The following is a 16,267-nucleotide window of genomic DNA, read 5'->3' on the forward strand; positions in this document are numbered from 1 at the left end:
GGTCAACGACTCGCACGGGTACGACACAGATACCGGGGTTTATATTTATATTATTAGATATTATATACACACACGCACACACAACCACACACACACACACACAACACACACACGCACACACACACCACACACACACACACACAACACACACACACACACACACACACACACACACACACACACACACAGACTAAGCCATGTTTGCTGCTGGTTTATCTCCCCTCTCCACATTATTTCCCTCTCCCTCCGTCTTCTTCCTCCCTGTTCCTCCCCCCTTCACCCCTCTCTCCTCCTCCACCCACCTCCCCTTCTCACCCCCCTCCCTCCGACCCCCCCCCCCCCCCCCTCACCAGGCGATCCTGTTGAGTAGTGACGGTCAGAACCTGGTGACAGGAGGAGACAACGGGGGTGTAGAGTGTGGCAGGCCTGTGACTTCAAACAGCTCTACATCTACCAGGCTGTGATGCTGGCATCCGCGCCATGGACCTCTCTCACGACCAGAGGTGGGGAGGGGGAGTGGGAGGTGGGAGGAAGGGAGGGTGTGGATTTAACAGGTGACATCAAATAGGAGATCATAGGTTTCACCTCTGATTCACCTGGTCAGTCTGTCATGGAAGGAGCTCAGTGTATATAACGGTCTTTCTGATGTTTCTCTCTTTCTCCTTCTCTCTCTCTTTCTCTCTGTTCTCTTTCTCTGCTCTCTCTCTCTCTCTCTCTCTCTCTCTCTCTCCTCTCTCTCTTCTCTCTCTCTCTCTCTCATCTTTCTCTTCTCTCTCTCTCTCTCTTCTCTCTCTCTCTCTCTTCTCTCTCTCTCTCTCTCTCTCTGTCTCTGTCTCTCTCTCTCTCTCTTCTCTCTCTCTCTCTCTCTCTCTCTCTCTCTCTCTCTCTCTCTTCTCCATCTCTGTCTCTCTGTCTCTGTCTCTCTCTCTCTTTCTCCATCTCTCTCTCTCTCTCTCTCTCTCTCTCTCTCTCTCTCTCTCTCTCTCTCTCTCTCTCTCTCTCTCTCTCTCGTCTCTCCTCTCTCTCTCTCTCTCTGTCTCTCTCTCTCTCTCTCTCTCTCTCTCTCTCTCTCTCTCTCTCTCTCTCTCTCATCTCCTCTCTGTCTGCAGGACTCTGATCACTGGCATGGCGTCCGGCAGCATCGTAGCTTTTCAACATCGATTTCAACCGCTGGCACTACGAACACCAGAACAGGTACTGAGGAGAGGAGGATGAGATGAGAGGAGGAAGAGGAGGATGAAGAGAGAGGAGGAGAGGAGGATGGAGAGAGGTGAGGAGAGGAGAGGGATGAAGAGGAGGAGATGAAGGATGGAGAGGAGGAGAGGAGGATGATGATGAAGAGGAGAGGGGTATGAAGAGGAGGAGGATGAAGATGTTGATGAAGAGGAGGATGAGGAGGAGGATGAAGATGAGGATGATGAGGATGAAAAGAGAAGGAGAAAAAGAGAGAGGGAAGGAGGAGGACTTAAATAGAAGAAATTGGAAGAGAGGAGGCGAGTTGAAAGGTCACGCTGTACGACCAGGAAGCAACAAGAAGAAAGAGAGAATAAAAAGGAGAAAACCCTTTGAACTCTTCTTCCTGTGATGATGTCACTTGAAAAGGAAGAGAGCCCAGCTACTGTAAGACATCTTCCATTTGTGTGTACGTGCGCGCTCACGTGCGCTGCCATTTCAACCCTTTTACTACAGCCACGCGACACCCTGAAGGAATCCTAATAATAAGAAACTACGATCAAATAAGAAGAAGATCCAATCTACTACTAGACGTTGACTGGGTCGGAACCTGTAGGACTTTTAATGTCACTGGACAGAACGCTTGTCGCTTCACAGGACTAAATAACATTAGTACCTTTTGTTTTGTTGTTTTAGTTATTTAGTTAGCTTTATTTAGTCAGCTTTATTTAGTTAGCTTTATTTAGTTAGCTTTATTTAGTCGGCTTTATTTAGTCGGCTTTATTTAGTTGGCTTTATTTAGTTAGCTTTATTTAGTTGGCTTTATTTAGTTGGCTTTATTTAGTTGGCTTTATTTAGTTGGCTTTATTTAGTTAGCTTTATTTAGTTAGGTTTATTTAGTCAGGTTTATTTAGGTTTATTTAGTCAGGTTTACTTAAGTTTATTTAGTTAGGTCTATTTAGTCAGGTTTATTTAGGTTTATTTAGTTAGGTTTATTTAGTCAGGTTTATTTAGGTTTATTTTGTTAGGTTTATTTTGGTTTATTTAGTCAGGTTTATTTAGGTTTATTTAGTTAGGTTTATTTAGTCAGGTTTATTTAGGTTTATTTAGTTAGGTTTATTTAGGTTTATTTAGTCAGGTTTATTTAGTTAAATTATAGGAGATGGAGTCCATACTGCCACAGAAAGATGAAACTGGTATAAACTGGATTGAACTGGTCTCGACTAGATTGAACTGGTTTAAAACCGTATTAAACCAGTCTGAAGCAGTACGTCCCATTGAAGAAAGCGTTGTTGGCTTAAACCCACATCGGGTTTATTCTGTAAGTTAATATTTAAAAAATGTTTATATTATTTTGTTTTGTTTTCATTTAATTTCTTTAGGTTTATTTTATTTGTTTAATTTATTGTGTTTTTGTAGAATTTGTTTTCACCTCCCAGAAGGGTGAATATGATTTTTGTAAATACTGTTCTGTTTCCTACTCTCTGTCTCTGATTGGCAGGCAGGGAGAGGTCTCTGATTGGCAGGCAGGGAGAGATCTCTGATTGGCAGGCAGGGAGAGATCTCTGATTGGCAGGCAGGGAGAGATCACAGTCCTTCAGTCACCACTCAGACCTAATCACCTTTCATTTACGAATGACTTTCTGTATGGACAATAATGTGTAATAATGACGATGATGATGATGATGATGGTAATGATGTTGATGAGGATGAAGATGTGTTTTGCCAGATATCCACAAGATGTCCTTTGTATATTTGGTGATTTGTTTTTGTCAACTATGTACATACAATCTTGGCTTCAGGCAACAACGGACAGACGTACGGACCGGACAGGCAGTTAAAATCAACTGAATGAGATTGAAAACGTAACAAGGAAACCTTCACTCACATTTGTCAATTATTTAAAGAAAAAAAAGAAACAAAGAAATTGATTCAGTGTCAAACATTTTGTTTTTGTATTCCCACCAATCACATATCATTATTTATTAGCGTGATGATTATTTCCTGTCACATGACCGTTTTTGTTTTTTCTGACCATTTTTTTTTTTTTTATCCTGTGGGATTATTTGTGCATCGATGTTTGTATTTAAAGACGATGAAATCACGTGTGATTAATTAATTAAGTTGTACAACCTCACAGCTGTAAGCAATATCTTGAGTCTGGAGCCCAGAGAGAGAGAGAGGGAGAGAGAGAGAGAGGGAGAGGGGGAGGGAGGGAAGGAAGGAAAGAAGGAGGGAAGAAGGGAATAGAAGGAAAGACAAACGTGAGATGTACTGTTAGTGTGTGTGTTAAGCCGTCTCGATCTCACACACACACACACACTCACACACACATATTCACACACATACTACAACAACAGGTTCAACTTACGTATCCCCCCCCCAAAAAAAAGGGTCAAATATTTTTGGATCTATGAAATCCTAAGCAACACTATTATATTCATGTTTTATTGCAAAGATGTAAAATATGACCGTGTGAGTTGAAAGTTGAAAAAAATAATCAAGAAAATAAAAATAAAACATGCAAAGAATTTGATGATCTGTCTTTTCATTTGTTAAACAAAAGATTGTCGCTATGGACACCATGCTTATATTGCATTGTTGGGAGGGCCCGTAAATTAGCATTTCACTGTTAGTCTACACCTGTTGTTTACCAAGCATGCGATGAATAACATTTGATTAAATTCATTATGTAAACAAACAAAGAATACATCCCCATTTGTTGCTATTGTGATGTGGGATAGAGACATCTGTTTTATTTTACTAGGCAAGTCAGTTAAGAACAAATTCTTATTGTCAATTACGGCCTAGGAACAGTGGGTTAACTGCCTTGTTCAGGGGCAGAACGACAGATTTTTTACCTTGTCAGCTCGGGGATTCRATCTTGCAACATTCTGGTTACTAGTCCAACACTATAACCACTAGGTTACCCGCCACCCGCCATCTACAGAGGGTTGTTTAAATAGCAGTGGGCCGACTGGTATACAGTTTGTTCCAGAGGCAGCAGCTCAGACAGCTGTACAACCCACATAAATACTACAGAATATTATAGTATTTACTATTTTGTAGTATACTGTAGAATACTATACTACACAGTGTAGTATCCCGCAATCATGTAAGGTGGAATTTCTGACCTGAGTTAAGCACGTGTAAATGGAATGTAATTTCCCTTTGATGCACTTGTCTCTCTCCGCATATTCTGACCTTGAATTTAAGCATGAGAATAGAGTCGCTATTCGTTTGGGGCGGAGTTCAAATAAACGAAGGTTAAAGGTCGTGTTCCGACCTTGACTTAATTCTCTCATAATTACACCACCTTTCTGAGCGAGAAAACCCATTTGTGAGAAACAAGCATTTTGTGAGTATGGAAACATGGGCCCAACACTTTACATGTTGCGTTTATATTTTTGTTCAGCACAACATATTCAATAACAAAATATATACTGAGAAGAACAATACTTATAGAGACACACACACATTATAACTAATAACCAATATAACTAATAACTCATATAACTAATAACTCATATAACTAATAACTAATATAACGAATAACTAATATAACTAATAACTAATATAACTAATAACTAATATAACTAATCAACAGATATCAAGAGCGACTTACAGACAGAACATTCAACTAAGGTAGGTAAAAAAAAAAAATATTGACAACCCAGAACTAAAATCTCACACCATACCATGTATGTAACATCAATGGAGGCTGTTGAGGGGAGGACGGCATATAATAATGTCCGAAATGGAGTAAAGGGAATAGTATCAAACACAGTTATGTGTTAACACTGCATTCCAGCCTTTACACTCCATTCCAGCCTTTACACTCCATTCCAGCCTTTACACTCCATTCCAGCCTTTACACTCCATTCCAGCCTTTACACTCCATTCCAGCCTTTACACTCCATTCCATCCGTTATTATGAGCCTCCCCTCAGCAGCCTCCATATACAGTCAAGTAAACCCTTCTTCTTCAAAAGAACCACTGTCTGCAGAATCAGTGCCACGAACAAAAGACAATTGAGTGCAAGAAAGTCTTTCAGGGGCTGATCTCTTGACTGGCTCTCAGGCGTAGCGTGACGTCCCCCGACAGCCCTCGTCTGATCAGTTCCTYACGGAGCTGGAAACAGAACAGACAGACACAGTGGTAGACGTGATTATCAGGTAGAGCTGAGGAGAACCCCGGTGCTAGTTGACTAGGATGAACCTGTCTGATCTGAAAGAGTGACACTGACCTTCTGTAAGACCGTTTCTCTGATGTGATCATCTGTTAATGATGTCAGAGAGGACAGTTTCATCCCCAGTCCAACAACGTATCCTGTGGATACACACAATGGGCTGTTTATAAACACACACACACAAATCATTTTTTTGATGTTTGAACAAATGTTAATATCGTACTTACTAGGCCCATTACTCATGGTTGTATTGTCCACATTGTTGGTGGTGAGATCGGTGGTTGGGTTTGTACTGAATGTTGTGAAGTCACTAGTTGGTTGGGTGGCAGTTGGAAATGTAGCTGTAATCGGTGTGGTTGTGATGGCTGTAGCACAAATACACACAAACAGAGATTGGTTGATTGATTGATTGATTGATTGGATGATTGATTGATTGATTGGTTGGATGATTGATTGATTGGTTGATTGATTGATTGATTGGGTGATTGATTGATTGGATGATTGATTGATTGGTTTATTGATTGATTGGTTGATTGATTGATTCGGTGATTGATTGATTGGATGATTGATTGATTGGTTGGTTGATTGATTGATTGGTTGATTGATTGATTGGATGATTGATTGATTGATTGATTGATTGATTGATTTATTGATTGATTGATTGGTTGCTTGATTGATTGATTGGTTGTTTCCTTAGAATCTCAGGAGAACATGCTGTATTTATACTTTACCCACCACTTGAGTTAACGCTGACGATCACACAGCGCAGCTCAGACTGATACCTGGAACTGAGATCAACAGAAGTGGGAACAACTGTGAAGCTGTTCAGATCGTTGTTTACACAACATTTCAATAAAGAGTTACAATATAAAACAAACCACACACCGTTAAAACCAACGTAGTGGTTAAAACCAACGTAGTGGTTAAAGCCAACGTAGTGGTTAAAACCAACGTAGTGGTTAAAGCCAACGTAGTGGTTAAAACCAACGTCGTGGTTAAAACCAACGTAGTGGTTAAAACCAACGTCGTGGTTAAAGCCAACGTAGTGGTTAAAACCAACGTCGTGGTTAAAACCAACGTCGTGGTTAAAACCAACGTCGTGGTTAAAGCCAACGTAGTGGTTAAAGCCAACGTAGTGGTTAAAGCCAACGTAGTGGTTAAAGCCAACGTAGTGGTTTCAAGACAGTGATAACTTCTTACTGTCTGCTGTCGCTGCTCTCCAATCATATTACCAAATCAACTAAAGGTATTCACATCCAATAGTCTTAATAGTCGACTACAGAAATGTCTGGTTAAACAAGTTTCAAGTTCAAGTTTTTATAGTTTTTAATTTWGCCTTTATTTAATCAGGTATGTCTTTGAGAACACATTCTGTTGTGATCTAAGTTTTAAGTTTAACTAGCTGCAGACTGACCTGCCAAGCACTCCCTGAGCAATGAAGCACACAGGATAGTACCCTCCCTCCTCATCATCAGTAGGCGTCCATCTTAGAAGGTGCTCTCCTGGGCTAGTGGTGTTCTCTCTGATGTTGCCAGGTCCGCTCATCAACAGCTCTGAAACCCTTAAGCACGGGGATACGAAAAGACAACGAGTCACATTTTCATAGTGCAAAAGACGAGTCACATTTTCATAGTGCAAAAGACGAGTCACATTTTCATAGTGCAAAAGACAATGTGCAAAGTATAAAAAATGACCATAAACCGTATTATCATCTGTCAGTGTGATTTAATATGAAACTTTTCTTCAACATKGTGCGTTATAAGGAGCCAATGTTTTAACTAGAGTTAGGTCAATTGAGCAATACACGAATAGTCCATTCTTTTGTAACAGACATTGTTAAAGAAAAGTTTTGAAATAAATCACGTTGACAGAATATGATAAAAGGTTTATGGTAAAAAAACTAAACGCTTTGCACTATGAAAATGTCGCCCAGTGGAATGTACTGAACGTTGTAGGTAGAAAAAGTAATGATTAACGCGGATGAATTACACATATGAATGTATTTAGTTATTTACTGTACATGCCAGAACAGGAAACAGGAAACAKATCCGTTTTGCACATGTCTGAGTATTCTGTAGTGTAAACTAACGTCATCATGGTCTCTAAGGTCTAGATACACAGCCAGTTTTTCCACCCAGTGGGGACAAATCGTTTTACAAAGTGCTTCGCTGACTGTCACGATGCATTAGTCCAGGGGTGTCAAACTCAGTTCCCGGAGGGTCATGTGTCAGCTGGTTTCTGTTATTTCATTTCAATTTGTGTCCAATTAAGACGTAGAAAACCTGGTGAGGGGAGGTCCTAATAAGCAATGACCTAAATATATCAATCAAGTACAAGGGAGGAGCAAATACCTGGAGACACACACACCTGGCACTCCAGGAAGTGAGTTTGACCGCCGTGGTTTAGGCTATTGGGCTAATAGCTAATAGCCCATGTCGGGTGAAGTGTTTCACGTTTCTTTTCTCTTACGTGGAGTGGGTAGCCTGTGCTCTGACACTGATCTCCAGGGGATGGTCTGCGGAGGCGTAGAGCAGTGCTCCCTGGGCTGGCGTTGGAGACAGGAACATGGGTATGTACACCCCCTCTGTACAGGACGGCACCACGGGATCGACTGGAAGACAACACATTATGTTTTGAGATACAACACATGGTACCAGTCTCTTTAACCAACATTCCACAATGACATGAAGTACAAGGAGTGGAATGTCGGCTAAACAGATTGGTACCCAGGCTATATGACTGGCTACATGTCAAGCTATATGACTGGCTACATGTCAGGATATATGACTGGCTACATGTCAGGCTATATGACTGGCTACATGTCAGGCTATATGACTGGCTACATGTCAGGCTATATGACTGGCTATATGACTGGCTACATGTCAAGCTATATGACTGGCTACTATGTCAGGCTATATGACTGGCTACATGTCAGGCTACTATGACTTGGCTACATGTCAGGCTCATATGACTGCGCTATGCATGCACTGGCCTAGAATATGACTGGCTATATGACTGATACATGTCAGGCTATATGAATGGCTACAATGTCAGCGCTACAACTGGACTGGATACAATGACTGTCTTACATGACTGCCTACATGGCAGGGCTATATGACGGCTACACATGTCAGGCTACTGACTGGAAACATGACTGTCTACATGACTGCCTACATGGCTGGCTACATGTCAGGCTACATGACTGGATACATGACTGTCTACATGACTGCCTACATGTCAGGCTACATACTGGCTACATGTCAGGCTACATGACTGGCTATATGAGTCAGGCTACATGACTAGATACATGTCTGACTACAATAATGGCTACATGACTGCTACATGACTGGCTACATGCATGCTACATGACTGGTACATGTCTGGCTACAATAATGGCTACATGACTGGCTACATGACGGTACATGTCAGGCCACATGATTGGCTGAATGCCAGGCTACATGACTGGCTACATGTCAGGCCTACATGTCAGGCTACATGACTGGCTACATGTCAGGCTACATGACTGGCTACATGTCAGGCTACATGACTGGCTAAATGACTGGCTACATGAATGGCTAAATGTCTGGCTACATGCTGGCTACACGACTGACTACACGACGTGCTAACTGTCAGGCTACACGACAGGCTACATGTCAGACTACATGTCAGGCCTACATGTCAGACTACATGTCAGACTACATGTCAGGCTACGTGTCAGACTACGTGTCAGACTACATGTCAGGCTACATGTCAGGCTACATGTCAGACTACATGTCAGGCTACATGTCAGGCTACATGTCAAGCTACATGTCAGGCTACATGACTGGCTACATGTCAGGCTAACATGACTGGCTACATGTCCGGCTACATGTCAGACTACATGTCAGACTACATGTCAGGCTACATGTTAGGCTACATGTCAGGCTACATGGCTGACTACATGTCCGGCTACATGTCAGGCTACATGGCTGACTACATGTCAGGCTACATGCCCGGCTACATGTTCGGCTACATGTCAGGCTACATGACTAGTTACCAATGTTTTTCATAATAATCAGTACCAGAACCACACCACTATGGTACAGGTTGGCTACTCTGCATGGTACAGGTTGGCTACTCCCCCCCCCCCCCCCCCACTGACTTGGTCTTTTGACCAATCACATCAGATCTTATCACGTCAGATATTTATCAGAGCTGATCTGATTGGTCAAAACACCTATTAGTTAAAAAAAAAAACAATAGATCTGATTTGGATTGCCTGTGTAAACGGGAGCCTTTTTTCATTTTTCTTTCTTCACCTGTCATTGCAAACTGAACAGGCAGTTTGCTGAGTGTTTGGCCAGAGGTCCTGTTAGATTGAGATCCATTAGTATAGGAGAGAGAGATGGACTGAGTAGGGAAGTCCTCCATCATCATCTGAACTGCGTATGTTCCAGTTGTATTCGTGTTGCTCCAGAACGACAAGGTGCAGTCCTAAAGGAGACAAGATTAAAGGGGCAATACACCATTCTTACATACATTTATTTAAATTTTGTTTTATTTTTTTACTTTGAAATTGATTATATAAACCCATTGATTCTTGAAGTATATAACTTATAAATGCCTCAGGGGCTTAGGTCAACTGTCGTACCCCATCAGAACCAACAATTGTTTTACTCTATTGTTTGTAAACAACATAAATGTAAACTATACATTTGGTATGATGGAGTCCTTGCATCCAAAGCTCTGACTTTAAGTGTGGCTACATTTCTCCAACCCTATCCTTCAAGCTGTTTACCAAAACAGTGGCGGGTGTCACGGCTTTGCTATCGTTAGAACTGCATACTGCCCCTTTATACGGTGCCATTTCAGATAAATAACTTTCCTGGTCTTTACTGAGGTTCACAGAAACATCCCCATGCTGAGCGCACAGCTGACAGCTAGCCAGACAGATCAACAACACACTTTGTACTTCTCTTCCTGCAGGTCTTATTTCAATAGCTATTTCTCTCCACTAGGTGGCAGTGTTCACTGGCGCGCTAACGTGGAACGCTCAACCTGGAAACTATAGCAGTCACATTATTGTCACGCAACAATCAAGAATAACTTGTCAACTCCCAATATACCAAATATAACTCTTAACTGGTTATTCCATTTCAATTACTATCATCATCGTTGTCCATCTGTTTTGTTGTCAGTCCATCTGTTTTGCTGTCATTTGGATACTAACCCATCGCAGAGTGAAGTTAACACCGGCAAGGTTACTAGATGTGACACACTCATCCGTTGGTACTGCATATCTGCATCTGACCGCATCCCCATCTGGGTCAAAGGACAACATGTTGAAGTCTCTTCGACAATTGACTGGGACACTGTGAGAGAGCGAGGGGGGTAGGGAGAAGAGAGCGGGGGGAGGAAAGAGGAGGAGGGAGAGAAAGAGAAGGGGGGACAGAGGTAGAGGGGGTGTGAGAGGGCAGAGCGGGGGTGTGAGAGAGGAGGAAAGATGGTGGAGGGAGAGGAGTGGGGAGATAGAGGAAGAGAGAGAGATGGGGAGACAGAGAGAGGGGGGTGTGAGAGGACAGAGTGAAAGAGAGGGAGAGAGAGGGGGAGACAGAGAGAGGGGGGTGAGAGGAGAGAGTGAAAGAGAGGAGAGAGAGGGGGAGACAGAGAAAGAGGGGTGTGAGAGGTGAGAGAGAAAGAAAGGGAGAGAGAGGGAGAGACAGAGAGAGAGGGGAAGACAGAGAGAAGGGGGTGTGAGAGGAGAGGGAAAGAGAGGAGAGAGAGGGGGAGACCGAGAGAGGGGGGAGACAGAGAGAGAGTGAGGGGGAGACAGAGATAGAGAGAGAGGGAGACAGAGAGAGAGAGAGTGGGAGACAGAGAGAGAGAGGGAGAGAGAGGGGAGACAGAGAGAGAGGGGGGAGACAGAGAGAGGAGAGAGAGGGGGGAGACAGATAGAGAAGAGGGGGAGAGGAGAGAGACGAAAGAGAGGGGAGAAGAGAGAGAGAGGGGGAGACAGAGATAGACTTTATTATTACTTGGCTGAATACAACAGACTTATAAAATCACTTTTTTACACTGAAATAAGTATGAATCTCTAATAGGTATATCTAGTTTTCACATTACGAATACCAGTAAAGAACAGTTGGACATTTTATAGGGGTATTAATGGCTATGTATTCCTGATTGTATATAGTAGTATTTACCTCATGGTAATGTGTCTGACATGTCTGACCGCTGGCTACGTCCCTTCCGTCTTCAAGAGAGCGAGAGTTGCACCCCTTCTGAAAAAAAACTACACTCGATCCCTCCGATGTCAACAACTACAGACCAGTATCCCTTCTTTCTTTTTCTCTCCAAAACTCTTGAACGTGCCGTCCTTGGCCAGCTCTCCTGCTATCTCTCTCAGAATGACCTTCTTGATCCAAATCAGTCAGGTTTCAAGACTAGTCATTCAACTGAGACTGCTCTTCTCTGTGTCACGGAGGCGCTCCGCACTGCTAAAGCTAACTCTCTCTCCTCTGCCTCATCCTTCTAGACCTATCGGCTGCCTTTGAACTGTGAACCATCAGATCCTCCTCTCCACCCTCTCCGAGCTGGGCATCTCCGGCGCGGCCCACGCTTGGATTGCGTCCTACCTGACAGGTCGCTCCTACCAGGTGGCGTGGCGAGAATCTGTCTCCGCACCACGTGCTCTCACCACTGGTGTCCCCCAGGGCTCTGTTCTAGGCCCTCTCCTATTCTCGCTATACACCAAGTCACTTGGCTCTGTCATATCCTCACATGGTCTCTCCTATCATTGCTATGCAGACGACACACAATTAATCTTCTCCTTTCCCCCCTCTGATAACCAGGTGGTGAATCGGCATCTCTGCATGTCTGGCAGACATATCAGTGTGGATGACGGATCACCACCTCAAGCTGAACCTCGGCAAGACGGAGCTGCTCTTCCTCCCGGGGAAGGACTGCCCGTTCCATGATCTCGCCATCACGGTTGACAACTCCATTGTGTCCTCCTCCCAGAGTGCTAAGAACCTTGGCGTGATCCTGGACAACACCCTGTCGTTCTCAACTAACATCAAGGCGGTGACCCGTTCCTGTAGGGTCATGCTCTACAACATTCGCAGAGTACGACCCTGCCTCACGTAGGAAGCGGCGCAGGCCTAATCCAGGCACTTGTCATCTCCCGTCGGATTACTGCAACTCGCTGTTGGCTGGGCTCCCTGCCTGTGCCATTAAACCCCTACAACTCATCCAGAACGCCGCAGCCCGTCTGGTGTTCAACTTTCCCAAGTTCTCTCACGTCACCCCGCTCCTCCGCTCTCCCACTGGCTTCCAGTTGAAGCTCGCATCCGCTACAAGACCATGGTGCTTGCCTACGGAGCTGTGAGGGGAACGGCACCTCCGTACCTTCAGGCTCTGATCAGGCCCTACACCCAAACAAGGGCACTGCGTTCATCCACCTCTGGCATGCTCGCCTCCCTACCTCTGAGGAAGTACAGTTCCGCTCAGCCCAGTCAAAACTGTTCGCTGCTCTGGCACCCCAATGGTGGAACAAACTCCCCACGACGCCAGGTCAGCGGAGTCAATCACCACCTTCCGGAGACACCTGAAACCCCACCTCTTTAAGGAATACCTAGGATAGGATAAAGTAATCCTTCTAACCCCCCCCCCTTAAAAGAGTTAGATGCACTATTGTAAAGTGGTTGTTCCACTGGATACATAAGGTGAATGCACCAATTTGTAAGTCGCTCTGGATAAGAGCGTCTGCTGCTAAATGACTTAAATGTAAATGTAATGTAAATGGTTATGTAGTCCTGATTGTATATAGTAGTATTACCTCATGGTTATGTAGTCGATTGTACATAGTAGTATTTACCTCATGGTTATGTTAGTCCTGATTGTACATAGTAGTATTTACCTCTTGGTTATGTATTCCTGATTGTACATAATAGTATTTACCTCATGGTTATGTAGTCCTGATTGTACATAGTAGTATTTACCTCATGGTTATGTAGTCCTGATTGTACATAGTAGTATTTACCTCATGGTTATGTAGTCCTGATTGTACATAGTAGTATTTACCTCATGGTTATGTAGTCCTGATTGTATATAGTAGTATTTACCTCATGGTTATGTATTCCTGATTGTACATAATAGTATTTACCTCATGGTTTATGTAGTCCTGATTGTATATAGTAGTATTTACCTCATGGTTATGTAGTCCTGATTGTACATAATAGTATTTCCTCATGGTTATGTAGTCATAATTGTATATAGTAGATTTACCTCATGGTATGTAGTCATAATTGTATATAGTAGTATTTTACCTCATGGTTATGTAGTCCTGTATGTACATATAGTATTACCTCATGGTTATGTAGTCCTGATTGTACATAGTAGTATTTACCTCATGGTTATGTCGTCCTGTATGTACATAATAGTATTTACCTCATGGTTATGTAGTCCTGATTGTATATAGTATATTTATCTCACGTTATGTAGTCTGATTGTACATAGTATATTTACCTCATGTATGTAGTCCTGATATAATAGTAGTATTTACCTCATGGTTATGTAGTCCTGTATGTACATAATAGTATTTACCTCATGGTTATGTAGTCCTGATTGTATATAGTAGTATTTACCTCATGGTTATGTAGTCCTGATTGTACATAGTAGTATTTACCTCATGGTTATGTAGTCCTGATTGTATATAGTAGTATTTACCTCATGGTTATGATTAGTCCTGTATGTAATAGTAGTATTTACCTCATGGTTATGTATCCTGATTGTATATAGTAGTATTTACCTCATGGTTATTGTAGTCCTGATTGTATATAGTAGTATTTACCTCATGGTTATGTACTCCTGATTGTATATACGAGTATTTACCGCATCAGAGGTATGACGGTAGTCTGTGGAGATCGGTTGACTTTCCCTGTGTCAGACCTGACCCCAAGATCCACATGAGTCAACAGCCTCCAACGAACAACGTTATTAGTGGTAGATATCCAGTTACCCCCATCCATACTGTAATGATGTAAGAGACAGAGAAGAAGGATAGTTAGCGAACACCTTGAACACTCCTTAACACTCTCGTTGTTACTGTATGTGGTAAGTCGTCCATCATGTACAGTACTGTGTGTATTCATCAATGTGTTTTTTGTCTTCCCTTTTTATACTGTTTGCCCAGAAATGGGACAATATGTATGTTGCCCATTGGCCCCTGTAACTACTTTGGTTACCAGGATGCAATAACCTAGCTGTACATTGTAACTACAGATCAGGTACATAAACATATTAGTAATGGATGGAAGATACAGCATCTTAAGTATCTTATAAAAACATTTAATCCTAATGAATTGATGACATCGCATATAACGCAGATCAAACCATCACTCACCGAAGGTCAAAAGTGTGTGTGTTATTGGAGACGTGTCGGGTCATGCGTCCCTCTGTCTGACACCAGTCTCCGGATATCTCCTGGTCCACTGTCTGAACCGCTAGACTAGTCCGAGTCCCACAGTCCTCACTGACACAAAGCCAGGTATCAGTATCGGTGCAGCTGTGAAATCCGGTCTTATAACGAAGGTCCACCTGCAACGAAACTCCACTTAATTAAGACCACCACTTTATACAAATGTCAAGAGCGACTGCACTTCCTGATTTGGCCTCATTTTTAGATTTGATTCGTTAATAAATGCCATGACTGAATTAAAAACGTGAGTTGGTTTTCGGTGGTGTCTCTTTTGTGTGTCTGCAGGTGGGAAGAGTTTGCCAAGTTGTTTCGACAATTAGCTTCAGCCGTCTGATGTACAACCCATGGTAAAATTGTTTTGACTTCGGATTGACGACCCCCGGGGCCTAGTTAGGGATCGTCAATAAATTACACAATGCTGTCCAAGGGGGGGGAAAAAACGGTGTTTGTTGTTTGCAGTAATTTAAATATCGCAAAGCAGACGTTAAGGATTCCAGCTTTAATTAATGGATGGGGGGTCCGTATTATGACGCATATATTACATTTTTATGAATCTTTTCAGCGATTTGACCGTTGTCTGGATGAAAGAATATAGTAGCAAAACCCCTGGTGATTTACTAAATTTTTCTTATTAATCCTTAAGGTCTATTGACACATAATAAGTAACATAATAAAATAATCCCTCATCAAAATCCGTCTGTTTAAACTAGACATATCTGTATTTTTTTTGCACGGGCTGTATCTCAATCCACCGCATCCACCAATTCTGCATCTGCGGTGGGAAGGCGGCCGAGCTACAGGGGTGTTTCTCAGACCAGGAGACATCCCGAAAATAGATCTTCTCATGAAAACAACCATTTGGGCTATAAACTAATTTAGGTGGTGTTCTCCGTTTTGCTCTACGACCCCCACAAGTGTCACGGGTCTCGTCTGAAGGTAACCCATACAAATGAATGGAAGTATGGAGGTAACCCATACAAATGAATGGAAGTATGGAGGTAACCCATACAAATGAATGGAAGGATGAAGGTAACCCATACAAATGAATGGAAGTATGAACATTTGTATGGGTTACCTTCATACTTCCATTAATTGTTATGGGTTACCTTCATACTTCCATTAATTTGTATGGGTTACCTTCATACTTCCATTAATTTGTATGGGTTACCTTCACACTTCCATTCATTTGTATGGGTTACCCTCCATACCTCCATTCATTTGTATGGGTTACCTTCATACTTCCATTCATTTGTATGGGTTACCTTCACACTTCCATTAATTTGTATGGGTTACCTCCATACCTCCATTCATTTGTATGGGTTACCTTCATACTTCCATTAATTTGTATGGGTTACCTTCATCCTTCCATTCATTTGTATGGGTTACCTTCATACTTCCATTCATTTGTATGGGTTACCTTCACCCTTCCATTCATTTGTATGGGTTAC

The 16,267-nt window shown here is 42.6% G+C and overlaps 1 protein-coding gene and 1 long non-coding RNA gene across 3 annotated transcripts; one reads left to right on the forward strand and one right to left on the reverse strand.

Annotated features, from left to right (window-relative positions):
• Positions 1-358: 358 nt before the first annotated feature.
• On the forward strand, positions 359-3,709 carry LOC139026537 (uncharacterized). Of its 2 annotated transcripts, XR_011478364.1 has the most exons (3): positions 359-503; positions 1,110-2,273; positions 2,312-3,709. It is a non-coding gene; the product is annotated as an uncharacterized lncRNA (long non-coding RNA). The 2 variants fall into 2 exon arrangements; XR_011478363.1 differs by having other exon boundaries at positions 1,110-3,709.
• On the reverse strand, positions 3,606-14,933 carry LOC112077906 (integrin beta-like protein E). Its single transcript, XM_024144311.2, has 10 exons — positions 14,745-14,933; positions 14,234-14,371; positions 10,572-10,713; positions 9,661-9,835; positions 7,832-7,973; positions 6,777-6,923; positions 6,098-6,150; positions 5,590-5,727; positions 5,420-5,502; positions 3,606-5,304 (listed from the first exon to the last, which is right to left on the reverse strand). The coding sequence occupies exons 1-10, from the start codon at positions 14,786-14,788 to the stop codon at positions 5,224-5,226; spliced, it is 1,143 nt and encodes a 380-aa protein (XP_024000079.1). The 5' UTR covers positions 14,789-14,933; the 3' UTR covers positions 3,606-5,223.
• Between the last annotated feature and the right edge of the window lie 1,334 nt (positions 14,934-16,267).

This window comes from Salvelinus sp. IW2-2015, unplaced genomic scaffold, assembly GCF_002910315.2.
Source record: "Salvelinus sp. IW2-2015 unplaced genomic scaffold, ASM291031v2 Un_scaffold5036, whole genome shotgun sequence".
NCBI classification, from domain to species: domain Eukaryota; kingdom Metazoa; phylum Chordata; class Actinopteri; order Salmoniformes; family Salmonidae; genus Salvelinus; species Salvelinus sp. IW2-2015.